Source organism: Lissotriton vulgaris, chromosome 9, assembly GCF_964263255.1.
Source record: "Lissotriton vulgaris chromosome 9, aLisVul1.2, whole genome shotgun sequence".
NCBI classification, from domain to species: Eukaryota; Metazoa; Chordata; class Amphibia; order Caudata; family Salamandridae; genus Lissotriton; species Lissotriton vulgaris.
The window spans coordinates 1,220,036,642-1,220,062,421 of NC_141697.1; the positions used below are offsets into that span (position 1 = coordinate 1,220,036,642).

Below are 25,780 nucleotides of genomic sequence, written 5' to 3' on the forward strand. Positions count from 1 at the left end.
CCACCACGACGTTAAACCCAAAATGATGGTCGAGTACAGATCAAATCACCCGCTTTATGTGGGCATGTGAAAATGGTTACAAAGCAGTTGTTGCAGGCTGCATTAGTGCAGATAAATACCAAGCGTGGGCCTACGTATAAGACATACTGCATTAAATCGCTTCGGACATACATGATCCATCCGAGAAGGAAGCCAGAGTTTCCAAGCAGCCATTACATTCCACAAGCAAGTGAAGACCAATGTGCAACACTTTTCAAAAAACACTAACAGTTTTTTTTTAGGAAAATAGTGTCCCAATTTATTTCTGATTTTTAATTTAAACCACAGATTTAACGTTACAGTCTTTAAGGCAATTGTGTGTCATAATGTAGAGCATTAAACCGGTCGGCGTGTCCCAACCTCTGGTAATACTGTCTGACTTCTTCGTACAAATGGATCCTGAGTAGACTGGAATAGACCGGCTGAGGCGGTGAGACGAGGCGGATGCTACACTTTACCAGGGTCCTCTTTGAGAGTCACTGTCCTGTTGAACACCATCTGTTGGTCGATCCAGAAGAAAAGAGTTAAGATTTCATGGCAGTGAGGAAAACAGTGGACATGATAGGCCTGGTCATAAATATTGGACATCAATCACATTGGAGATCAATATCTATGGGTATTTCAACTGAAGATTTCTCTCGTCCTAGCACTTCAACAACGTAAAACAAGGCACAGAATGTAAAATATGAAGTCTCTCACCTTTCCCTCAGTGCTGTCTGGGTCCACAGAGAAATAGCCGAGACGTTCAAACTGGAATTTATCCAACACTTTGGCATTCTTCACAGACTGGTCCACCAAGGCATTGTGTATAGTCTGCATAGATTGCTGGAAATAAAACAAGAGAGTGACGTGTGAGAGATGCAATGCCTGTTCAAGGGCTGGAGAGAAGCTAGCCTGGAGAGTTAGCTGCATCCTGCTAAATTCTGTGTGCACCCACAGGCCACGTTCGAACTATAGCAGAACCACCCAGGTTTTCATCTTTTAAAGGTCGAAAATAATGAAATCTGGCAAGATGGAATAGAAGTTACTGCTAATATGTTACTGCAGACAGAAGGAAAGTTATCTAAGGCCTCAAACACAAACATACAATATTTCCAGAACTCCCCCTGCAGCACAGGAGCTATAGATCGAGAACACCTAACGTCAGAACAAGCTTTAATCTTGAATCTTGATTCAAGATTAAAGCTGGTGGTCACAACCTACAGAATAGTGAAACAATGTGTTTATTGAAAGCCATGGTCAGCAAGATTAGTCACTTTGCCCAAAGATAAAGCCCCACACTTCCAGGTAGCGCACAATACACAAGCTCCATGTTCTTACTCACAGGGTTAAGATCACTCAGGAATCCACCGGGAACCTCAGAGGGATCCTCTGGATTCTTATGCAGGAACCTGGAATAAACCAGAGCAGCAGTTTACAAACAGAGCCCACAGGCTGCTATGACAAAGTGAAAGCAAATCTTCCACTGCAGGTCCTCCGACTAGCTTCCAAAGTGAAAAGGTATAAGTTATGATAAAATGTCAAAGTACTATAAAGCTTCAAGCCTCCTCCCCTTCCACTGGCTGTACCAGGTCTATCAGTGGGACTGGAAGTTAATCATCGTGCCTCTTTAGGCCGCTCGTTGGTACATACGTTTGCAATCTGAATGAGCTTTTATTCCTCTCTGAAGAAGGGCCATGTTGAGTGATCTGAATGGAGATTTGCCCCTTATACATTTTGAAGAACCCCTTTCCATAGTTCAAGAATGAGTTGGTGGGAGAATATAAACATTCCAGCAAAGATGCAGGCGCCCCACAAGGAGTCAGACTCTCATACTGGGAGGGGAGTCATGTTTGATTAGGAGGTCTTTTCAGGCCTCAGTCAACTTCATTTGGTTGTCAAAAGAAAATTGGATAGAAGTGAACATAGAAACCAACTAGGCCAGTCACACGGGAGGGTTACAGTCAACAGACTGGGGTTTAACATTCTTACACGTTTATGCCATCCAGTGTGGGGACATGTCCAGGAACTGTGCATGGCCTTCGGACCACAGTAAGTTATACTGTCTGTTGCACTGACAGCAGGGAGCATATGTTAACTTGTTTTTAAAATGGAGTTCTCCTTGGAGATTTGGATTTCCTGGCAATCTGTCTCGACAGCTAAGCAACTCCACTTATAGGAACTTGGCACATAACAATTTACATTATTTCCAACACAGTCTGTTACACTGAAGCCAGCCCCACACCCTTTGAAGCCCAGACTTACAGTCTTTCGTAGAGTCGAACTTCACAAGGCAGAGGATCCGACACCCAGTGGATGAAGGCTTTTGGTTTTGCGGAAGCATCAGATTTGGTGCAGGTCACTTCCAGCTCCGTCACTTTGCCGGTTGCATCCTGTACAGAGGACATGGCTTTGTTAGCACACAGCACGACAAAAAACACAGGCTGTCAGTTTTTTATAGTACATTGCTTTCCTGTAGATTGCACTACTGAAATAACCCCATGTGTAAATACTAGCTGCTAGTATATTGTATCCCAGCAATATACTCTAGGTATAGAGTACATTGCGACTCTGCTGGAATCTGAATCTCAATTACAGTGCATGGAGTCCTTTCTTGGGGGGGGGTACTCGGGTAGCCCAGCCTCCCAACTGAACATATATGCGGATTGTGACGGATGGAGGCATTCGGTCCTCAGCTGAGGGAAGCTGCGGAGCTTTGAATAAGAAACCAGGAACTTACCAGTAAAAGAGGTTTCGCAGGTTGGAGCTTTCTAGATTCACATGCTGAGCATTATTCCGCTATTTATTTACTGGGTTTAGAAGTCTTTATTTTCATGGTACACATCGACAAAGGAGGAGACCATATGACTCACAGACTTCAAAACGTAATCCCACACTACCCGCCATTGTAACCTTAACTTTTCTCCTCCACTGAGGAGGTAGGAGGGTCAAGTATGTCTAGAAGAACTTCAAGCAGTACACCCATTGTTACAGGCATGTTGCTCTATTTGCAGCGTACAACTCTTCTAATCTAGTGACCATGTTACTTACCTTTACCCTGTTTCCGGTGGATACTCCATCTGCAGATTCCACACCTGTAGAATACTCCCCAGGTGCCAGACTGGATCCAGAGGTTTTCACCGCAGTGTTCCTGCATGCTGCCAGATGGCACTTTGTGGCTATGTGCTGACTTTGTAACATCCCAGAAGACAATGAGCGGATCAATATAATCACGCCTGCCATGTGCGGACATCAGTTTATTGCTAGAGTCTTTCTATGCCCTTGAACGCAGAGCACAAAGCAATCTGTGGTGGTATTGTGCAGATCTCAAATTAGAAGCTTAATAGATGGTAATAAGAGACCACTTCACAGAACTGGGAGGTGGGAGCACAGTGAGGAATCTGCGGTTAGAGTATTTGTGAGAAAGTGCCTCTTTTGCATGGTTAGCCTCCCACTTTTTGCCTGGTTTTGATGTGGTTTCAAATGTAGTGCATAGGCTTACTGGCAATCAGGTGCCCTGTGCCAGTGCTCCTTCCCTAAAGGAATAGGCTACTTATCAGTATGCATCTGTTCTTGGCATGAAGGGCTACTGACATTCATATCTGTGCATAGATCGCCGCCTAGTGTTGGGTCCGGATGATTGCACATTGTTGTCCTGGAAGAGTCTTCGAAGTATCACGAGATAGGTGGCTCCTCCCCTGGACTACAGTGCGCATGGGCATCCTCTCCATCCCCAGATTGTTTTTCGCCATTGTGGCAGAGATGGAGTGTAATACTGAAAGTGATGACCATGCCTGAAAATGATTGAGAGCTACAGCTGCGACAGGCACCGGGGAGGAGGGCGGGCGATATGAATGTCAGCAGCCCTTCATGCCAAGAACAGATGCATACTGGTAAGTAGCATATTCCGTTCGAGGCATGAGGGCTGCTGAATTCATATCTGTACATAGAATAAATAGCAGTTACCTCCTTACCGGGGGGTGCCCGTGCCAGCTGCAGCAGTCTGAAAGAGAGTTCTGAGAACAGCCTGTCCTACAGCAGCTTGCTGTTTGGAGTGTACATCTACGCAGTAGTGTTTAGTAAATATATGTATGGTGGTCCATGTGGCTGCTCTACATATATCCTCTAGAGGAATGTTACCCAGGAAAGCCATGGAAGCCCCTAACTTGCGTGTGGAATGCGCTCTAGGGGGAACTGTTAATGTGCGCTTAGCCTTTTGATAACAGATCTGGATACATTTAACAATCCACTTGGCTATACCTGACTTGGAGATTGGGTTGCCTTTATGTTGTGGAGAGAAGGCAACGAACAGCTGTTTAGTCTTTCGAAAGTCTTTTGTCCTGTCGATGTAATACAGGAGAACCCTTTTGACATCTAAGGTGTGCAGTGCTCTGTCTGCCACTGAGTCAGGGTTAGGAAAGAAAACTGGCAGTTCTATGTTTTGGTTAAGGTGGAACTGCGAAACCACCTTTGGCATGAATTTAGGGTTGGTGCGAAGCACCACCCTATTTGCATGAATTTGCAGGTAGGGTTCCTGAATTGTGAAGGCAGGCAGCTCACTGAGCCTCCTCAGCGATGTAATAGCTATTAGGAAGGCCACCTTCCAGGTAAGGAACTGTATTTCACAGGAATGGAGTGGCTCAAAGGGTGGCCCCATGAGTCTGGTGAGAACGATATTTAAGTTCCAGACTGGTGAAGGGGGGTGTCTGGGAGGGATTACTCTCTTAAGTCCTTCCAAAAAGGCTTTAATGGCAGGCACCCTGAAAACGGAAAGGTGCTGCCTGTTTTGAAGGTAAGCGGCTATGGCCGCCAAATGGATCCTGATGGAACTGTATGCCAGGTTGCATTGGTACAGATGCAACAAGTAACATATGATGTTTTGCGTAGATGCGTCCAACGGATTAATGTTATTGTTGGAGCAGTAAATAACAAACCGCTTCCATTTGGCTGCATAGCAGGCCCTGGTAGGCGGTCGTCTTGCCTCCTTGATGATGTTCATGCACTCAGGAGGCAAGTTCAGGTATCCAAACTCTATGACCTCAGGAGCCAAATCGCAAGGTTCAACTGTTGGGGATCTGGGTGCTGAATGTCGCCATGGCTCTGAGTGAGGAGGCTGGGAAGGAGGCGCAGCCGCTGGTGAGGCACCACTGAAAGTTCCAGGAACGTGGTGTACCAAGCTTGCCGTGCCCACGTTGGAGCAACCAGGATGAGCGTCATGGAGTGCTGTCGCAGTTTGCGCGCCACCAGAGGTATGAGGGGGGCTGGCGGAAAAGCGTACGCAAATCTGCCTGACCAGTTCATCCATATCGCATTGCCCTGAGACTGCGAGTGTGGGAACCTGGCGGCGAAGTTTGGGCATTTTGCGTTCGCTTGTGGCAAAGAGGTCGATGTCTGGATGACCCCACCGTTGGAAGTATGGATGGAGCACTGACGGGTGGATCTCCCACTCGTGCATCCGATGACTGTGCCTGCTGAGCAGGTCCGCCATTTGGTTGTCGACACCCGGAAGATGCTCCGTCATGAGGAAGATGTTCCTCTGAATGGCCCACTTCCACATGCTCTGCGCTAGGTGAGACAGTTGCGGGGAGTGCGTGCCTCCCTGCTTCTGGATGTAATACATGGCGGTCATGTTGTCCGTCCGGACTAACACCACCTTGTTGCACAGGTGCAACTTGAATGCCTTCAGTGCCATGAAGATCGCCATCAGTTCCAACACATTGATATGCATCCTCTGCTGTTGTGTTGTCCATAGTCCCTGCACTGTGTATTGGAGGACATGCGCTCCCCAACCCTGGAGAGATGCGTCCGTCGTTAGCACCATTTGTGGGACAGGCCCTTGGAACGGTCGTCCGCTGCAAAGGTTTTGTGGGTTCCACCAATGCAGAGAGTTGTAAGCACGACCGGTCACCAACACTAGGTCTTTTAGATGCCCATGAGCCTGGTTCCACTGTCGTGCTAAGCACTCTTGAAGGGGACGCATGTGCAGCCTCGCGTGCAGGACTATGAATATGCAGGATGCCATCATACCGATGAGCTGCATGAACACCTGTGCTGGGAGCGATCGCTGAGGTTGGAACCTCCGAATGAGCAGCTGCATGCTGTTGACCCTGGCCGGGTTCGGCTGCGCTGTGGCCGACTGGGTGTTTAGTGTCGCCCCTAGGTACTGTTGCACATGGGTGGGCTGCAGGTGAGACTTTGCGTAGTTGAGTGAGAACCCCAGACTGTGAAGGAGGTGAATGGTCCGCGACATGTCGCGGCCGCACTGCTTGGCTGATTTGGCCTGAACGAGCCAGTCTTCCAGGTAGGGATACACGTGAACACCCTGCCTGCGAAGGTGGGCTGCCACAGTCGCTAAGCACTTGGTGAAGACCCTGGGAGCAGTAGTGACCCCGAACGGCAGAACTTTGAATTGGTAATGCTGATTGTTGATCGTGAACCGGAGATATTTTTTGTGACTTAGGTGAATGGGAATGTGGAAATATGCATCCTTGAGGTCCAGGGTGGCTAGGAAGTCGCCCTGACGGAGCAGTGGCAGGACCTGTTGCAAGGTTAGCATGTGAAAGTGCTCCGAAAGGATGTATTGGTTGAGGGGTCTGAGAATTAGAATGGGCCGCAGGGACCCGTCCTTTTTTGGAATCAAGAAGTACAGAGAGTACACCCATGTACCCCGCTCTTCTACAGGCACGAGTTCTATGGCTCCTTTTTGCAGCATGGAGAGTACTTCTTGCTGCAATAAGTGCGTGTGCTCTGCGGACATAGGTCGGTTTCTTGGGGGTATGTTGGGGGGGGGGGGGGTGGAGGTCAGTTCTAGACAATAGCCGTACCGGATAAGTTGTCTCACCCACCTGTCTGTTGTGATGTCTTCCCAGAGTGGCAGGGACTGCTGGAGTCTCCCCCCGACAGGTGTTAGATGGTCTGGGGGCAGTGACAAGAAGTCACTGTTTGTTGGGAGCGGAGGACCTGGCGTGGTTATTGCGCGGCCTCTCCCTTTGGCGCTGTTTCCACGGTATCCACCCCTGGTGTTTTTAGTGTAGGTAGATTGCATGTTGCCCTTGGCGTACTGGGAATGCTGTAGAGCCTGTCCTCTTGATGCTCCCCTGTTACTGGAGCGACGAAAGGAACTGCCCCGAAACTGCTGGGACTGGAGCCCCCCCATGGATTTCGCTGTCTGTGTCCTTTTTCATTTTCTCAAGCGTTGTGTCAACTTCCGGTCCAAACAGGAAGTCCGGATTAACCGGCTGATTGAGAAGAGTAGTTTGGAATTCGGATTTAAACCCCGAGATGAGCAGCCATGCATGGCGTCGCAGCATTACGCTAGTATTTACTGCCCTTGCTGCTGTGTCTGCTGCGTCCAGTGCGCATTTGATTGACGCATTGGAGATCAGTTTCCCCTCTTGTATAACCATTTCTGCAGCTTCTCTGTACATATCAGGCATGTGCTGCAGTAACTGTTCTAGGGTGTCGTAGTGCGCCCTGTCGTATCTAGCCAACAGGGCCTGTGTATTGGCTATTCTCCAAATGTTAGCGGCTTGCGCTGCCACACGCTTTCCAGACGCTTCAAAGATCTTTGACTCTTTGTCCGGAGGGGGAGCGTCACCAGTGGATTGAGAGTTAGCCCTTTTGCGCGCATTAGCCACCACGAGGGAGTCCAAGGGGAGCTGGCCTTTGATATAGGTGGGGTCCACTGGGGCAGGCCTGTATTTCTTGTCGATCCGGGGGTTGATAACCCTGGCTTTGGTTGGCTCCTTGAAAATGTCTGTTGCATGCTTGAGGACCCCTTTAAGCATGGGTAGAGTCTTAGTGGAGCGTTCAGATGTGGAGAAGGTGTCAAATAAGAAATCCTCATCCACTGGCTCGGCATGCATTTCGACGTCATGGTTAAGGGCTGCCCGCTCTATCAATGCATTAAATGCCGCGGTGTCCTCAGTTGGAGATGGTTTAACATTGTAGGACTGAGAGTCCGGAGTGGTATGGGGGTCATCGCCTTGATCTCCTGCCCCTGCCCATTGATGCGAGACATCCTGATCAGTGTCAGTGTTGTAAGAGTAGGCCATTTGGCCATAGTCCACATTCAAGTCCTCCTCACTCTGTGCTGGAGAATGAACTATTTGCTGCGAATAGTCCTGAAGTGGTTCAAAAAGAACCGGAGAGGTAGAAGAGACCATCTTCTTTTTGAGGGGAATCCTGTAACCTTCCAAAGGATGTTCAGGCGTGATCTTCTGCTTGTGGACGGTAAGCCTGCCCGACTGAGTCAATAAACAGTTTTGCCTGGTTGTCGTAAGAAGGCTCGTGATAGACGACCTCTTCATGTGAGGACACCTTCACCATCTTGGAAGCCTCGGCGGTGTCACGGCGTTCGAGATGCTCTGGGCGGGCCGTGGGCAGAAGCCCAAACTTTATTGGCGCTGAGCCCGCAGGTTTCGAACCTGAAGCGGCTGATTCGGGTTTCTTCGACGCCTGTGTAGGCCGCTCGCTTGACCGCGTCGAATCGAGCTCCCGGCGCGGTGCGCCTCCATCCTTGGGCGTCAACGACACTTTTGGGGCGCCTTTGGTCGTGGGTACAACCCGTTGTCCAAGCCCATCCTTGAGTCCTGAGAGGTGTGGCTCGAGACTTTTACTCAACTGAAGGCTTTTGCCCTTCTCGCCATGTTTGGTCGTCGACGTCGGCGCCGAGCCCTTCGAGGCGACGTGCTTGCTGGTCGAGGCCTGCTTCGATGTCCCAGTCTTGGAGCCGACAGGCATCTTCGGCGCCGAAGGATCGTCGACAGCCTTAGAGGAAGCGTGCGTCGATGTCGAACCGACCACAATCTTGAGTAGTTTCGGTTTCGATTTCGGCTCCGTCTGTTTCAGTTTCGATTTCGCAGAATCGACCGATGACTCCTTTGAAAGGGTCTTAGCCTGGCTTTGGCGCGGGGCTGTAGACCGTGAGGAAGGATCTTGGCTAAGGCCTTTCGGCGATGCCTCGACCAGAGCCGGAGGGGGCGGAATGTTAATGATAGGCCCCGTAACTGCGGGCGGACTCGGTTCTCCCCAAGGGCCTCCTAGTCTTCCCCTACCTCAACGACGTCTTGGTCGTGGACGTATTCCTCGGCTTGCTCGTCCACCTCGAAATTGGAGTCCTGCTCAGACGCCGGTTCCGACATTTCTTCGGGAACGTCCTCTTCTTCCTCTTCCTGTTCGCCTGGGTGACTTTACTGCGGACTTCCGGAAAGTTCAGTGCGGGGTTCCCCAAGGTTCCTCCCTCTCACCCCTTTTGTTTAACCTTTACATCGCCCCTCTTATTTTCTCACTGCAGCAGATGGAGGTCACCGTATATAATTATGCGGATGACCTCCAACTTGTCTTTAATCTGTCTTCTTCCCCGTCTTGTGTCTCTAATTTTCAATCTACTATGGTTCACATCCGAGACTGGATGAACCACAACCATCTGAAACTCAACCCAGACAAGACCTAGCTGGTGTTGACGGGTGGTTCATCCAGTCCCTGGTCTCCTTTGTTTTGGCCCCCTTCCCTAGGCTCTCCACCTATCCCCTCTACCTCAGTAAAAACATTAGGCATCAAGCTCAATCCCCAGCTCACCCTTCACTCCCAGGTTAGTTCTGTGGTGTCCTCTTCCTTTCTCTCACTGCGCACTATACGCAAGGTGTCCCGCTTCTTTTCTTTTCACGCTTTGAAACGGATTACCCTGGCTATGGTCATCTCCCGCCTGGATTACGGCAACGCCCTATATGCCAGTATACCTGCATATAGTCTAAAGCGGCTGCAGCAGATTCAGAACCAGGCGGCGCGCCTGGTGTTTATTTATTTTATTTATTTTCAAAGTTTTATATAGCGCGAACAAGATCTTCCCAGATATCAGAGCGCTTTACATAGAAGGGTACATGAGGGAACAAAGTCAAATAAGTAAATCAATAGATCACACAGTACAAATAATACAAATAGGTGACTGCAAAGCCAATCATGTGAGTAATAAGACAACTCATACAAATAAGTAAAGGGGTCAAGCATGTAATACAGATCGGTGCAGGGTGTTAATAGGGTTCGAGATAGTAGTTCAAGTGTATTTAGCCATGGGGATAGCTTTTACTTCTTTTTTAAAGAGTGTAGTGGAGGAGATGAGCCTGGTTTCGGGAGGGAGTGAGTTCCAAATCCTAGGCGCCATTCCTGAGAAGGAGCGCTTGTATGTTTTTTCCTTCCGGAATCTTCGAGGTTTCAGCAGAAGATTGTTTGTGCCTCTCGTGTTTCTGATTCCCCCAGAGATTGTCAATTTCTGAGCAAGGTAGCCGGGTGAGTTTAGGTGTACCGCCTTGTGTGTCATGCAGGCGATTTTCAGATGTATTCTGGCTTCAAAAGGCAGCCAATTCAGGGACTTCAGGTCAGGGGTAATGTGGGAGTGCTTTTTTGACCCAGTGATGAGTCTCGCTGCAGCGTTTAGAGACGCTTTTAGTGGTGCGGTTGTAGTTAGTGGGAGTCCGCAGAGGGCGGTGCTGCCGTATTCAATTCGTGGGATGACTAGTGCCAAATAAATTAAATTGCCAAAGTTCCATCATGTCACCCCCCTTCGCAAATCCCCTGCATTGGCTCCCAGTCCGTGAACGTGTCCAATTCAAGCTGGCCTCTATCACCTTCCAAGCTCGACGGGGCACGGCACCGGCTTTTATCTCTTCTGAGATTATCCCCTATGTCCCTACTAGGGAACTACGTTCATCCACCCAATCCCTTCTCACAGTCCCGCGATTCCGGAGGAAGCAATGGGGAGGATCGAAATTTGCGACCCTTGCTCCACTTTTTTGGAACTCCCTGCCTCCTGAGCTGAGAGCCCTAACTCTTTATCCTCAATTCAGGAAGCAGCTCAAAGCTCACTTGTTCACCAAAGTCTTCAATTAGCCGCCCTCTTGCAGCTTGATTTCTTTTACTCTAGCTTCTGCCATTTCCGCCCTGTTATCTGCAAGTTGTAGCGCCATGAAACCGCTGGTGAACGTGCGCTTTATAAATAATTTTAAATTCAAATTCAAATTCCTCATCTTGGAAGAGTTCCTCGTCTCCGGCATCGAAGATGTTCGCAGGTGCTGGTGCCGACTGTTGGGCCAACTGCCTCGCGTCGAAGTTTAATAGTTTTCTTTGAGCGGAACCTCGAGCAGGCGAAACATTTTGACTCGTCGTGGTCGGGGGACAAACATGTATTGCACACTGGGTGCACATCTAAGTTCGAATATTTAGAATTACAAACGGGGCACCGCTTAAACGGGGTCCGTTCCATCGTCGATGTAGTCTGGGCCTGTGTTGTAGACAGAAATTACTTCTTTCGACGTCGATTGAAGAACTCGAAAGGGACAGGCACCGAACGATACAATACCGACGCTGTGAAGGCCTTTTGGCCTTAGGAATAGAAAGAGTACAAGTTTTTGAACTGGAGTCGAGATTAGACATCCAAACCCAATGGCGGAAAAAAACAATCTGGGGATGGAGAGGATGCCCATGCGCACTGTAGTCCAGGGGAGGAGCCACCTATCTCGTGATACTTCGAAGACTCTTCCAGGACAACAATGTGCAATCATCCGGACCCAACACTAGGCAGCGATCTATGCACAGATATGAATTCAGCAGCCCTCATGCCTCGAACATAAAGTTCCAATTGGTACTTCTGCCCCCTATAAGTCCCTAGTAACTGGTACCCTGGGTACCTAGGGGCTGAGAGCTGAGGAGGGTCTTCTGGGACCACCCTCACAGAGACCATGCTACTGCATTGCAGCCTGCATGCCCCTGTGAGGGGAAAAACGACAATGTTGGCATGGCACACAGCAGTTGGCATGGCACCCTATCTGGGTGCCATGCCAGCTAACACTGCCTGGCAGCATAGGTAAGTTACCCCTCTAGCAAGCCTCACAGACCTACGGCAGGGTGCACTATACTACAGGTGAGAGCATATTTGCATGAGCAGAAATGTCCCTACAATATTCGGGCCCCATTCCCCAATGGGCCAGTGCTCGATGAAGGGTAGCTCCAAAGGCCTTCCAGCTTTGTAATGCAACCCCCAGCCTCTGCTGCTAGCAACAGGTGGCAGCCCCTGGTTTACACCCCCACTTTGGGCAGGAAACCAGTTGGGAAAATAAAACTGGATTAGCCACCAACCCTCTTCCTGCGGGTGCATACAAGTGAGTTAAGTTAAAAAGCGAAAGCAAACCCCGTAGAAGTTTGAGCGTGTTCAGAAACTCCAAGCTGCATCCCATACTTTGACGCTTGTTAAGTGGGGCATTCTTAAATACGGGCCAAGTTATTTGGAGGGAAAATTAGAGCAGTATTTGGTTGACTGTCGGCACCAGCTGCATAGCATTGTAGTCTGTCTTTGAGCGTTGTATTTTCCCTGCACTCCAGTTATAGTTGCTTATATTTCTGAAAGTGGACAGGGATGCAAATTATCCACACCAAGAACAAGAAAGAAAGCTGAACAATATGGGGTTTTGGGGTGGGCAGGTTCGGGGCTCGTCTTTGATGGCCAGTGTAGCGTTATTCACTGTCCAGAAGGCAGTGCAGCCCAGTCATGTGCACACACGATAATGCATGGAACCACCACATATTACTGCAGCTCACCAAAAGATCATATCGACTCAAAACAGACCACCGTAAGCTCTTCCGCTCAGGCTGCATTGCGAGCTTTTAACACGGCAGAGTTGAGTTTGTTTATTTAGACTTGGGCATGGGCTGTTATATATTTACAAGGAACTGCACAAGGAATTTTTTCTATGGCTGGTGCTGTGCTTCGCCACCTGCTGAATGCATGGAGACTAACACCGGGGCAGGGCGAGGAAGCAACATGGGCATGAGGGGAGTTGGAAACAACACAGCGGTGTGGGTGGTGTGGCAGAACACGCCGGGGAGAATGGCAAACCTGCAATGCAAAGACGCCGATCATGTGATGCTGCAATGGCAGAGGGGAAGGGCATGGAAAGGAATGAAGGACTAATGATTTAAAGAACAAACCGTCCTATCGGATGACCGCCATGATTGATCAGGTAGGAAGAGTCAAAAGACTAACATCGCGAGAGGCTTCAACAGTAACACTCTTTCAATTATTAAAATATTACGTTTTGTCTGTAATATAAATGCAGAGGAAAACAGCAAGGGGTGGGAGTGGCGTGATACGACAATAACACACTGCAAATAACTAGCTGCAAGGAGTGGGAGGTGGTGTTGTGAGTACTGAACTGGGAGATTAAGTTAGCTGCCTGCTGCAAGGAGAGTGGAAAGAGAATGTAGCAGTGAAACAAAAAATCCACGGGGTATGACAGGGCACTGGTCAAACAAAATGCTCGGAGTTAAATCGCCAGAAGCAGAGCTAAGCACACAAAGAAGGGACTGTTACTGAAATGCAGCAATAATAAAGATGCATTTCAGATTGACACAGACAACAGCCAATCCGAATCGCTGAGTATGCCACAAATAATAGAATAGGATACAACAGGTCTTGCAGACAACGCATGCGCGGTCTTAGGCTGGACCCAAAAAAAAAAAAAAAAAAAAAAAAAAAAAAGACAGGGTGCACAGGAGGGTGGCATAATAGAAGGTGGAGTCACCCCGGGTAAGGTGCCTATTGGCTCTACCTGCTACTCCCCTAACCTGCTCCTAAATTTAGTATTGAGGTGGCTCCCCAGAGCTGGTCCCAGATCTGCAACAACCTAGGAAGAAATCCTAATGCAAAAGCCAGAAGAGGACAACTGCCTTGGCCCAAATCCTACCGGCCGTTTCCAGCTTTAACTAAACTTCGACCTGTCTTACAGCACAATCTCTAAAACCCCTGGGAGGACTGTTGCCTTCAATAAAGTCTCCAATCTCCCTTAGACAGTGGACCTGTTCAGAATAAAAAGACTCAAAAGATCCCGGATCCCAGTGGATTCGCGTCTCCAGCCGACTCTGCACTAGACACCCAAGTCCAGAGTGGCTCACCTGTGCAGCAAAGTCTCCCAGGCGATCCTGACCTCATGTCCAGCATTGGCTGACTTCTCCTGTCCTCCACAACCGCGCCTGCAGTGTGAATCCAGAGGCTCCGCCTGACCGCAACTGGGTCCGGTAAGACGAATCAGACGTCCAAAGGCACTCCAAGCCCCTGGGCTCTGGTGAGCGGAACAGACTATGCGCCTACATCCCAATTTACCTTTGCGGTTGTTGGTCTTCCTCTTGCAACAACGGGTCCCACGCCTGTAGCTTCTTTGCCGGCAGGAAAATCCTCATTAAAAACAATTGGGCGTCCAACATCGAATTTGCACCCTGCACCAGGCCGCCCCTGTGCCGCTTGTGTTGTATGTTTGGGGCCGCTTTGCAATCCCCCCTGTGCTTGTTCTAAGCCCCAAAGCTTGGCCCCTGTCATAGATTTACTTACCTGCAAGCAGAGTGGCTCCAGGCACCCTCCTATCTCTATTAGAAAGCATTTGTTCGAACTCAGATTTTGAGCTCTGCACCCAGCCGCCCTTGGCGGTGCAGTCTTGGTACATACCCGACTCCTGGCCCTTGTTGACTTTTTGCTCTGAAGACTGAAATTGTAAGTACTCACCTGGTTAACCGCAGTACTGTTTTCCCCATAGGATAACATTGGACAGTGTGAAAAAGTTTTTAAGTAGTGATTTTTTTAAAGTGAAAATTATTATTAATTAAAAACGTACTTTCCTTATTACTAAGATCTGGGTCTTAAAATAAAGTACAAACTAAGTGCAACTTTATAAAATTGGTCTGGATCTCCTTCTTGAGTCATGTGTATTATTGATCACTGTTGTGTGATAAATGTCTTGCACTCCTCTGTGTTAGGCTTAAGGCTGCTCGCCCACACTACCACCAATAGAGTACTTTGGGTTACACATTGAGCCCTGTACACTTTTGGGGAACCCTTGGACTCTGTGCACAGTATTACCACCTAGTAGAAATATCCTATGCAGAGCCAGCTTCCTACGATATCCACCATGAAGAGCATTAACAAAGGTGAGTATCTTGTCCTTCTGATGGATATTTCTTTCCACAGATTCCTCACCTTTAGAATAGACATCAAAGCAGTACCTCCTCAAGTGCAGGGTCTGTGGAGTGGGCTCAGACCAAAGCTCCTGCAGGAGTGATGGAGCGAAATGCCCTTCCGGTTGGATTCGGCTATCAAAGCCACAGAGAACCCTACAAAAAGCTGATCGTCCACCTGATGGTCTTTGGTGTGATCAATGTAAAAGCATAAGGCTCTTTGGGGTCCAGTTGATGAAGTTTCTCCTCCTCGTTCGAGGGATGAGGCAGAGCAAAGAACATTGGGACGGTGAGGAGTGCGTACACAGTGTTTTCAACACTAGTTTCTCTAGGAAAAAGGTAGTAAAGGGTGGCTACACCAAGATAACATGGAGTGAACGCACAAGAAGAGCAGAAGAGATTGCAGCGAGGAAGACAGATTTGAAAGTCAGGCGACAAGGGCCAGCTGTGCACTGGCTCAAAGGGGGTGCTCATGGGGAATGACAGAACCAAATTAAGATTCCACTGTGGCAGAACAAAGTGTTTGAGAGGGAACATGTAGTGTCAAACGTTTAATAAAACATGGTACAAACGAACACAAAAACATGGATGGCTGGTCTATCAAACGCAAAACAGCCAAAAGGGCGAACAAATAAACGTTAATAGTTTCCACTGCAAGACCTTGTTGGGTCAAAGACAAAAGAAACAATAAAACATCAGGCAATATGGCTTGCAAACTGTCTGTTTTGTGAATTCCAACTAGCCCCAAATTTGTGCCAGTGAGTGGCATAAATGGGCTTCATAGACAGGGCCTGGCAGCAGTGGAAGATCAAATGCAGTTAACTGCCACAGCTCAATCTTCAAGCATGAGGGTGTAGATTGCGCAGTTTAGGGGCAGGACTCTGCCATGCGACTGGGACATAAGATCCTCCCGAAGCGGTAGCCTGAACAGAAGACAGCTGCTCAGGTCCTAAAGTTCCAGATACCACATACTCCTGGCACAATCTGGAGCCGCTGTAATGCCCCATGCACTCTCGTTTCTCATTTGCTTCAGAATTCAGGAGAGGCAGAAAGGCTTACCAGATTCCAGTGCTTCCCTCTAGTCTAAATGCATCTCTTCAAGAGATAAAAAAGCAGAAAGAGCAAGCCAGGGCTCTCCCCACCACCAGAAGATGCAGCGGGGTGTTATACCAAACCTCCGGAGACAAGCGGCACCACTGATATCACTTTTTTAAACACTGAGGAAAGGGAGGCGGGGGAGTTTTGGTAAGTCTGAAGAGTAGTTGCCAGTAATTGGTCAACAGCATAGACGTTTTTTTACCATCTTCCAACAGAAGGAGAATCTGTCCAGGAGTGTTACTGGCAAGCAAGGACAACCAAAGAGAGTGCAAGTGGTCTGAGGAGAAGGGAGACCAATGTGGACTCCTAGGAGAAGCCACCAGCTTGGGGTCAGACCCAGAGTTTCAATAGTACCTTAGATAAAGTGGAACACAATACCGGTAGTTCATCACATGCAGTTTCACCCACAAGAGGAAAACATGTGATGGAAGCTCTTTCTAGGTTCTCCAAAGTTGTCTTCTGACCCAAACAAGGATCAAGGCACATGACGTTTCAATTCTGCACCAATGATTTTAGACAGTCTTTCTCTAAATGCCTTTGGGTGCAGCTGGCAGCACCAGGAGCAGGTTTCTGAGCCAAGCCCCAGACTTCAAATACATTATCATGCGATCAATCACAGATATCCTTGCTTCTTCACCCGACACAGGCACTGAAGACACTTTGAGCCAACACTGCTCAAGAAGAATTCCATTTTTAAAGAACAAATTACCAACATTTCAGAGAAAAAGATCATAGTCTGTGGCGCACGTAAGAACAAACTGACAACATGAGCTTGGAGTGGCCCCAAGATACCAAATCTAGTGCCGTATTGTCAACTTCCAAACTGGTGTCACGTTGGTAGCAGCTAGTGCTCATTTTTTGATCAGAGGGATTTCCAGGTCTGGCCTGAAACGGTCTATGGAAAAAAACATCTAAAAATAAATTTTTGGAATCAGTTTACCCTTCTTAGGCTGGAAACGGATACTGGGAAAGCAGAGGATTTTTCAAGTCCTTTCAGAATGCAATGCAGACGTCCTGACAGACAGTGCATCACTAACATGAACATCTAGAGCGAGGAGACTTCAGTGGGTCATGGCCTCCCTCTCTAATGAAAAGTTGTAAGTCCTAGATTGGTTTTAGAACATTACATCTCATGATCACTTCTATAGGGAGTTCTTCAAATAATAGATCAGCTGCAACAGAAAAGGATGCTTTTAGACAACAAACCTGTAATAGAAAAAAGACCAGTTTTGCAACAGATATGCACCATATGCTTCAGTCCTACAAATTTTGCAGCACCCTAGGTGGAAGGTTTCCCTTGCACACTTACCTTGACTACGTGCTGCACGCTAATGACGTAGCCACTATGCCTTAGGCCTACAGGCTGATCTGGAGTCAGGCGTTTGTAACCTTTTTCCATGACCTGTAACAGAACAGAGCAATTGTTTGATACATGACAAACATAGGTGTTTAACAGTAGGTCTAACTGAGCAATGACTTCAAATTTAGTAGCGAAAGGTTAACAGTCACAGAAGGAATGGTGGATGGTGTTACTAGACTAGGTCAGGTAATTAATATATACAAAAATAAAAGGATAAAATACTAAAGATAAATAATGTAACATTAATGCTACCTAAAAACCTAAATAAACTATTATTAAAGAAAACGAAGAGTAAATTGAACAATGACCACTAAATCCATGTCACAACCAATGGGAGGATCTCTCAATGCTTCTGGTGTTCTAAAGCCATCAGGGGTAGCAGCTTAATTCATTCATCCACAACTATACACAGAACTTGCTCTCCAACACCATTTTACATCCCTTTCGTAGCAAGAACGAGAAAGCTACAAATTAGACAATTGTGCCGGAAAAGGCTAATCTAAACCTGAACTCCTACAATGCAGCTCATGTTGGGATCCCTTTGGCATGTGTTCCTTCTCTCAGTATGTGTTCTGTACTTACACCCGCAGTGAATAGCAGGCTACAGAACATGCATCCAGTAGGAGTGCTTAGAGGCGTGCTCCTTAGCAGGTTTTGAATACAAGGATACCAAGCACGCAGGGTTGAGTTACACAATGTAACACAATATAATTCCAGCAAGAAATGTCTGGGTTATAGGATTTCTGGAGAACAAGCAAGAGAATAGCTTTCAAAATGATGAAATAAACCAAAAACTAATTTGGAACATGGATAATCCATGTTTATGAGTCAAAATATATTTTCCAAGAGCAATATTCAAAATGTACAACTGGATTATACGACAGTGTGGCGGCACAGTGCTCAAAACATGAACCAAAACTAAAATAGTTGGGAACAAAATTTTTCAACAGACATTTGGCTGCCTAAATATTACAGCCAGGAGTGACTTAAAGGTGTTACTCAAAGTCAAATAAAGTACCTTTAAAGCCTCGGCCAATGCATGCATGGGGTCCTCACAAAAGAAAAGGGTGAGCGTGTCAAGTAGCATCCTGTGGGTCCACTCAATGGTGTCAAGCTAGAAGACTGTTGTGTTAGAATCTATCAGTAATGGTGGAGAGGACTACTTTAAAGAGAACTACTGTCTTTTAAGCTTTCTTTATAAATGGGGTCACTTGAAGCACTGCAAAACTGCTTCTCTTAAGTGCAGAGCGGACTTATTCTGACTGCTGTGCGCTTCAAAAATCTTTTCCACTGTTGCAGAAATATACATATAGTAGATACTCCACATTTTTTTTACGATTGATTTGTCCACTTTGAAAGTTATTCTTGCGAATGAATATCTGGAAATGTATAACCTAAGTACTCCTTGATGCCCAGTTGAATTGTCAGTAAAATTGAGTAACTGATTCCAAACGGATTTATTACACAAAAAATTTACCCAGGTTTCCGTGAAATACAGGGTGGTCCCGGCCACTTCCACAGTAGTTTAGTATTTAGGCAGTAGTAGTTACAAAAGTTATAAGCTAATTTCAATATGGCTGCCTTACTAATTCCAGTTACAAGAATATTATTCACAAGTGCCACACATGAAACCTAGCTACTTATAGTGTTGGCAATGTGAATATCTTGGAAGTAGAAAACCTTTAGGCAATAACATATCCTACCCCAATATAGATATACATTAAATCTGAAGCAGCTAAACTTTGATACCAGCGCCATATAATGTTGAGCGATTATCCCTATCCGTTTTCTAATGTAGATCACATTTTAGCATCTGAAAAATGTACGACTGCAGCAGAATAATGAAAGATGGAGAAACTGCCTGATCAAAATGAAAGTCAAACAACTTCATCAGGAAAGCAAGATGTGTTCTACGAATTTCATTAGAAAATGCTATCTGGCTCAAGCATGCAGGATTAAATATACAAACATTCCCGGCAGAAGAAATTGCTAAATCAAAATATATATTCTTAGAGAATTAATGTTACAATTCCTATTTGTGCTTGGGCTAAAAGGAAGCACTTATGGGCTTACTCAAAACATTAGTTTACACTTCAAATCCTGATGGGAATGTCATTTCAGGCCACCAGATGTGCAGATAAAACCATCACAAATTTGAGTCTGAATTTGAATCAGAGTCCTGGATTTGTCTGAACACAATCAAAGTGATGAAGATCATGTCCACCATGGGCCTATAATGAACAGAAGCTAGACAAAAAACATAACTAGAGCATCGAACCACCCAGTGTTTACAGAACATCGCTCAAAGATGTTACCTGAATGCACGTCTCCAGCATTTTGCATTTCATACGTTTAGGCCCTGGAAAAAAGGTAATGCTACCAAGGACGCTGCCCAGCATCTTTTGGCAAAGTTACCGTTCACAGAAGTCCAAATACTAGTGTTGTGGCCACGCTCCAGCAAAGCAGAATGAATGTCCATCAGGTATGCTACTTCACTCTAAATAGCCTTTTACTGTACTTCCACAACATGATGCACTACAATAATGTAAATGTTTTTTAGGGAGTTGCCGAAGATTCAATAGGAGAACTCGAGAGAAGATTGATCACTTTGAGGAATACCGGATATACGTTTTTTCCAGTGATTGGGGGAGAACTTCGACATGTCCAGTAATGACAACTAATCACAGTGGATCCCTGAAATGGATTTAATTGTCAGACCTCATCACCTTTCAAGCCTAATACTCAGATACACAAATGTAAGGTTTCAACTGCTCACTGGGCAGAAGGCTCACCGAGCAAGAGAAGCAGAAGAGGAATGGTCGGTCGCCACTGCCGGACACTGCTGCTTGGCCTGCATCAGCTCTTGAAGCTGCTGCATGATGCAACTGCAGCCAGAGCATTTTCCGCAGACCACAGGAAGACTAGCAATGAGGAGCAGGAGGCTGGACTGTGTTATGTTAGGTTATGTTGTGTATTTGCAAAGCGCACCATGAGGGTGATCGTGCATGCATGAGTGTGATCAGGCTACAAAACTGCATTAAGAATCTCAGGGAACCCACCATGATCAATAGTCATTCTCCCACTATGTTGAAGACCCCGTAAAAAGTCCCTGGAAAACAAAACATTGATCCAGCATTGAGATAGTTTGTCCTTTGGAGTAGGACGTTCTCTTGATCCTCGAAAAATCTTTGATGGCGAAATCAGGAGCTCTCTTGATGCACCTCTGTATTCAAGAATAAAAATTGGTGGCCACGTAATGGGGCATTGTGGGCTTACGGTCAACGCAATACTTAGGCTACACCTATGTTGACAGTCACCAGTAAGAAAAAGGTTTGTATCCCAATACATCTGGACCCAACTACTAAATAGACTTAGGCACCGCATGCAACTCTAGAAGAAACATCACAGTAGAAAACGAATAGTTTCTTACCGGTCGGTGTAGTTTTGCAGCTTGATGATCTTTCTGGATCCACTATGCTGTGCATATTCCGCGGTCTTGTGGTTGGGTCCGGATTCGTAGTCTTTTCTTTTCTTTGTTTTTTTTTGTTTTTTCGTCGCACAGGTGGGCGTCGGCGTCACCCCTTCCTGGGTGTATTTCCGGTGACGTCGGCATGCTTCCTGCGGAAGCTCCCACCCTTGGGCGCCATCTTCGGATTCTTTTTTTCCGTGTTTCTTTCGTCTCCGAAGTGATGGCAATGTTCTATGTAGGTGAAACTTCTTTTAACCGCTTTGTATATAAAGTCATTTCTGTTTTTATTTTTTTTTTTGACCAACTCTTTCTCTCTCCAGCCTCATCTTTCTGGCGGAGGTGGGTGGGTTCGCTAGTGAATCCAGAAAGATCATCAAGCTGCAAAACTACACCGACAGGTAAGAAACTATTCGTTTTGCAGCGTGAATCTTTCTGGATTCACTATGCTGTGCATAGATTTTGTAGCGGTTTCTCATTTCTGTGGCGGCTGGGTGGAAGATGAGCTTTGGTTCTTGAATATGTGCTGGAGCACCTTTTGTCCAACTTGTGCTTCTTTGTTCATTTGAACATCAACGCAGTAGTGCTTCGTGAATGTGTGCACTGAAGCCCATGTTGCCGCCAGGCATATGTCTTGTATGGGTGTATTAGCCAGGAAGGCTATTGTCGCACCCTTTTTCCTAGTGGAGTGGGCACGTGGTCCCTCTGCTAGTTCTTGCCCTGCCCGCTTTTGGCAGAGTTGGATTGTTTGCGCGATCCATCGTGCAATAGTGTTCTTTGTTACAGCCTTACCCATGAAACTGTTGGCGAATGACACGAAGAACTGCTTTGTCTTCCTGTGTCCTTTTGTCCTCTCGATATAGTGCATGACCGCCCTTCTGGCGTCTAGGGTGTGAAGGGCTCGCTCTGCGCTATTTGTTGGTTTTTGGAAAAAACTCGGAATCTGTATGGACTGGTTCATATGGAATCTGGACACCACCTTTGGCAAGAAGTGTGGGTCAGTCCTCATCACAACCCTGTCATTGTGTATTTGTATGTATGGTTCCTGCAGAGTTAGCGCCTGAAGCTCGCTCAGTCGTCGTAGGGACGTTATTGCAACCAAGAAAGCTGTCTTCATGGTCAGCATTTCTAGTGAGGCCTTGTGGAGTGGTTCAAAGGGCTCCTTCATGAGTTCTGTCAGGACTATGTTCAAGTTCCATGCCGGTGGTGGCACCCGCTTGGGTGGTGCGATCCTCTTCGCTCCTTCCAGGAATCTCTTCACAACCTGTGACGTGAAGCTCCTGCCCATCTCACCCCTTGTATAGGCGACTATCGCTGCCAAGTGGACTCTTAAGGAGGACGAGCTGAGTTTTTTCTCCAGTAAGTGCGTGAGGTATTTTAGCATTGTGGAGTCCTTCTTCATTTTCTTGTGAAGTCTTTCCTTCCTGCACCATATTGTGAATCTCTTCCACTTTGCCCCGTAGCACTTCCGTGTGCTGGGCCTTCGTGCCTCCCGAAAGACCCTGAGGGTGCTCTCAGGCAGTCTCAAGTGTGCGAATTCTATGTCCTCAGGAGCCACGCCACTAGGCTCAGGCTCTCTGGCTCTGGGTGCAGTACCTCTCCGTTGTGCATGGAGAGCAGGTCTTTTCTCCTGCCGAATCTGTGGGGTGCACTCTGTGCCATCTCCATGATCTGCGAGTACCATGTCTGTCTGGCCCACTGTGGTGCGACCAGTATCAGGGTCATGTTGCTCGCTCTGCACTTGCTCAGTACTCTGTGTATCAGTGGTATCGGGGGAAAAGCGTAAGCAAATGTCCCGCACCAATCTATCCATAGGGCATTCCCAAGGGACCCTTCTTCGGGTCGTCTGGATGCGAAGCTTTGGCATTTGGCATTCTGGCATGTTGCAAACAGGTCCACTGATGGCGTTCCCCACTTGTTGAACAGCCACTTCGTCTCCTGGGCATTGAGCTCCCACTCGTGGGATGTCGATGTCTGTCTGCTCAGCCAGTCTGCCTGAATGTTCTCCTTCCCTGGTAGGTGTATGGCCAGTAGGTCTATCCTGAGGGGGATGGCCCATCTCCATATCTCCTGCGCCAGTGTCGAAAGCATTGTTGACTGTGTTCCACCCTGCTTGTTGATGTAGAACATCGCTGTGGTGTTGTCTGTCTGCAGCAACACCCTCTGCTTGTACAGTCTTGTTTGGAAGGCTTTCAATGCAAGGAAGATTGTTTTCAATTCTAGATAATTGATGTGCTTTGACGCATCTGCTGGTGTCCACAGACCCCTGACTTGGAGCTCTTCCATGTGAGCTCCCCATCCCATCAGGGATGCGTCTGTGGTGCGTTACGTTCATTGGTATGTGCAGGTAGGCGTCCTTGAGGTCTATCGTGACCATGAAGTCCCCAATCTGCAATTGCAGTAGCACCTCCTGCAGGGAGGTCATTTTGAATTTTTGTGTTCTTATGAATGTGTTCAGGAACCGGAGGTCAAGAATGGGTCTCATTGTCTCGTCGACCTTTGGCACGAGGAAATACGTTGAGTATATTCCCTTGTTTCTTTCTTTGAAGGGAACCCGTTCTATGGCCTCCTTTTGAAGGAGCTCTCTCTCGCTTCTCCCTGAAGCTGCTGTAGCTGTTAGTTTGTTAGTGGCTTTCGCTTTGGTCTCCTGCTTGTTGGTCTCCCTTCCAATTCTAAGCAGTATCCGTATTGGATGATGTTCAGAATCCATTTGTCTGATGTGATCTCTCTCCATTCCTGGAGATAGAGTCTTAATCTTCCACCCACGTGGTGGTAGTTGTCCATTGTGTCCTGACCCCTTTGTACGTGCTGCCCCCCGGGATTCTTTCTGTGGGCGGGCACACGGGTGTCTCTGAAGTCATTTAGAGGCGGGCTGCTGGCCCCCTCTTTTATGCTGCCCACGTCCATTTCCTCTCCCTCGAAAGGACTGGCCTCTTGATTGGTACTGCCAGGACTGCTTCTGTTGACTCTGTTGCGCCTGCGAGTCAGCCTGGTGCGTCTGTTGGAAAGCCTGGTGCAAAGTACCTGGCTGGTTTCCACCTCTTCCGCCGGGCCTCCGTGACTGGGTGCCCCTTTTGCTGCCTCTGAACTGCAAGGCTCCCATGGATCGTGCAGTTTCATTGTCTTTCTTTAGTTGACTGAGTTTGTCGTCAACTGTTGTCCCGAACAGCGTCTCGCCGTTGAACGGAGTGTTCAAGATGCTGTGCTGCACTTCGGGCTTAAAGCCAGAGATTCTGAGCCATGCGTGTCTTCTTTCCATGACACCCATCATCATGAGCCTGCTGGAGGTGTCTGCACCATCCAGGGCCGTCTTGAGGCAACAATTTGCCGCATTCTTCCCATCTTCCACCAGTTTCTCGGCCTTCTGCCTGGCCTCCTGGGGTAGGTCTTTCACCAGTTTTCCTAGCTCCTCCATGATCTGGTACATGTGCCTGTTTAGGAGGGGATTGGAATTAGCCATGCACCATTGGGTCGCGGCATTCCGTTCGATCCTTCTGCCCACTAAGTCCATCCTTTTGCTCTCCTTGTCAGGAAGAGGTCCAGAAGTGGTGGCCACGTTAGCCCTCTTCCTTGCTGTGGCTGTGATGGAGTCAGCTGAGACCACGCCTCGAATGTAGGCTGGGTCCTTCGATGAATGTTTGTACTTTTTTTCGGTTCTGGGAGTGACTGCCTTGCATGTTGCGGGCTCCCTGAATGCTTCCATCCCCTTCGCTAAGACGCTGTCGAGCATAGGTAGATACTGGCTCCTTGTTTGCGTGGGGAGTAATGTCTCTAGGAGAAAGTCCGCTTTCTGCTTCTCCTCGTCGAGCTTGAGCTTGAAAGCTGTTGCCGCCGACCTTATCACCGAGTTGTAAGTTCCGATGTCGTCTGGCGGCGATGGCCTCGAGGGGTATGTGTCGACCGCCTCTTCTGGGCTCTCGGTGTCGACATCCAAGTAATCCTCCTCCTGCGGGTCAGAGGTGGCCGACTCGGCGTCCAACCTGCTGTCCTCTTCCTCCTCATAGCTGTAAGCCTCGTAGGGATTCTCGTCCTCTTCCTGGTCGTCGACAATTTCGGTGCCAGGCTCATGTTCCTCTACCTGTTCCTCTTCCTCCTCGACCATTTCCTGCATGGGTGGCTTGGTCTTGTGGGGAATCGTGAAGGCTCTCATCTTGGCGTCAAAAATTCTTTTTCCGCAAGATGTTTTCCATTCCGGCTTCTAGTCGCCGTTTTTTCTTTTCCATCTCGGCCGCGTTGTCCGCGCCGGATTGTTCGGCCACTCTTCGGCGCCTGGTTCGGCTGCGAGAGCTTCGGCGTCGAGGCCTTGGACATCGAACTGGGTTTCGGGTCCCTGTACGGCGTCGAAGCTTTAGGGTCTTTCTCCCTCGACGTCGATCGGTCCTTTTCGGGGACGATCTTCGGCGACTTCTGCTGCTCGGCAGCTCTCGGCGCCAGGGACTCCTTCTCAGAGGATCCGCTGGGCCTGTGTGTAGGTGCGGACGTGAGGTGTCTCAGCGTCGGGGCTTTCGGGGCCTTGCCCTCGTTTTTTCGAGACTCTGAGTCTCTCGTGCTCTTGGGGAACGACGAGTCTCCTACCTTATCAGATGTCTTCGTGTAATCGGTCTCTACGACCGTGTAGCTGTCATCTTCGGCGGCAGCGTTGTCCTCTTCCTCCGAGGACATCCCCAGCTCGTACAGCGATGGCGTCGGGTCTTTTCCTTTGAGGGTGGCGTGCGCTACCCTCTGGCTCTTCCTTACATGAAGGGTCTTCGGGGCGAAGACGGAGCAGGCGTTGCAGTCTTCGCTTCTGTGTTCTACCGGTAGGCAAAGGTTGCAAACCGGGTGCTGGTCTTTCTGCGCGA

The 25,780-nt window shown here is 48.0% G+C and overlaps 1 protein-coding gene across 1 annotated transcript in view; it reads right to left on the reverse strand.

The window, feature by feature from the left end:
• Positions 1–270: 270 nt before the first annotated feature.
• QARS1 (glutaminyl-tRNA synthetase 1) overlaps positions 271–25,780 on the reverse strand; it is a 242,690-nt gene continuing 217,180 nt past the window's right edge. Inside the window, exons 20-24 of the mRNA XM_086939337.1 lie at positions 17,423–17,515; positions 2,284–2,411; positions 1,364–1,430; positions 739–864; positions 271–537 (exon numbers count right to left, since the gene is read on the reverse strand). Of these exons, the coding sequence (XP_086795463.1) occupies positions 487–537; positions 739–864; positions 1,364–1,430; positions 2,284–2,411; positions 17,423–17,515 (465 nt within the window). The 3' untranslated portion in view covers positions 271–486. The remainder of the gene's footprint in view (positions 538–738; positions 865–1,363; positions 1,431–2,283; positions 2,412–17,422; positions 17,516–25,780) is intronic.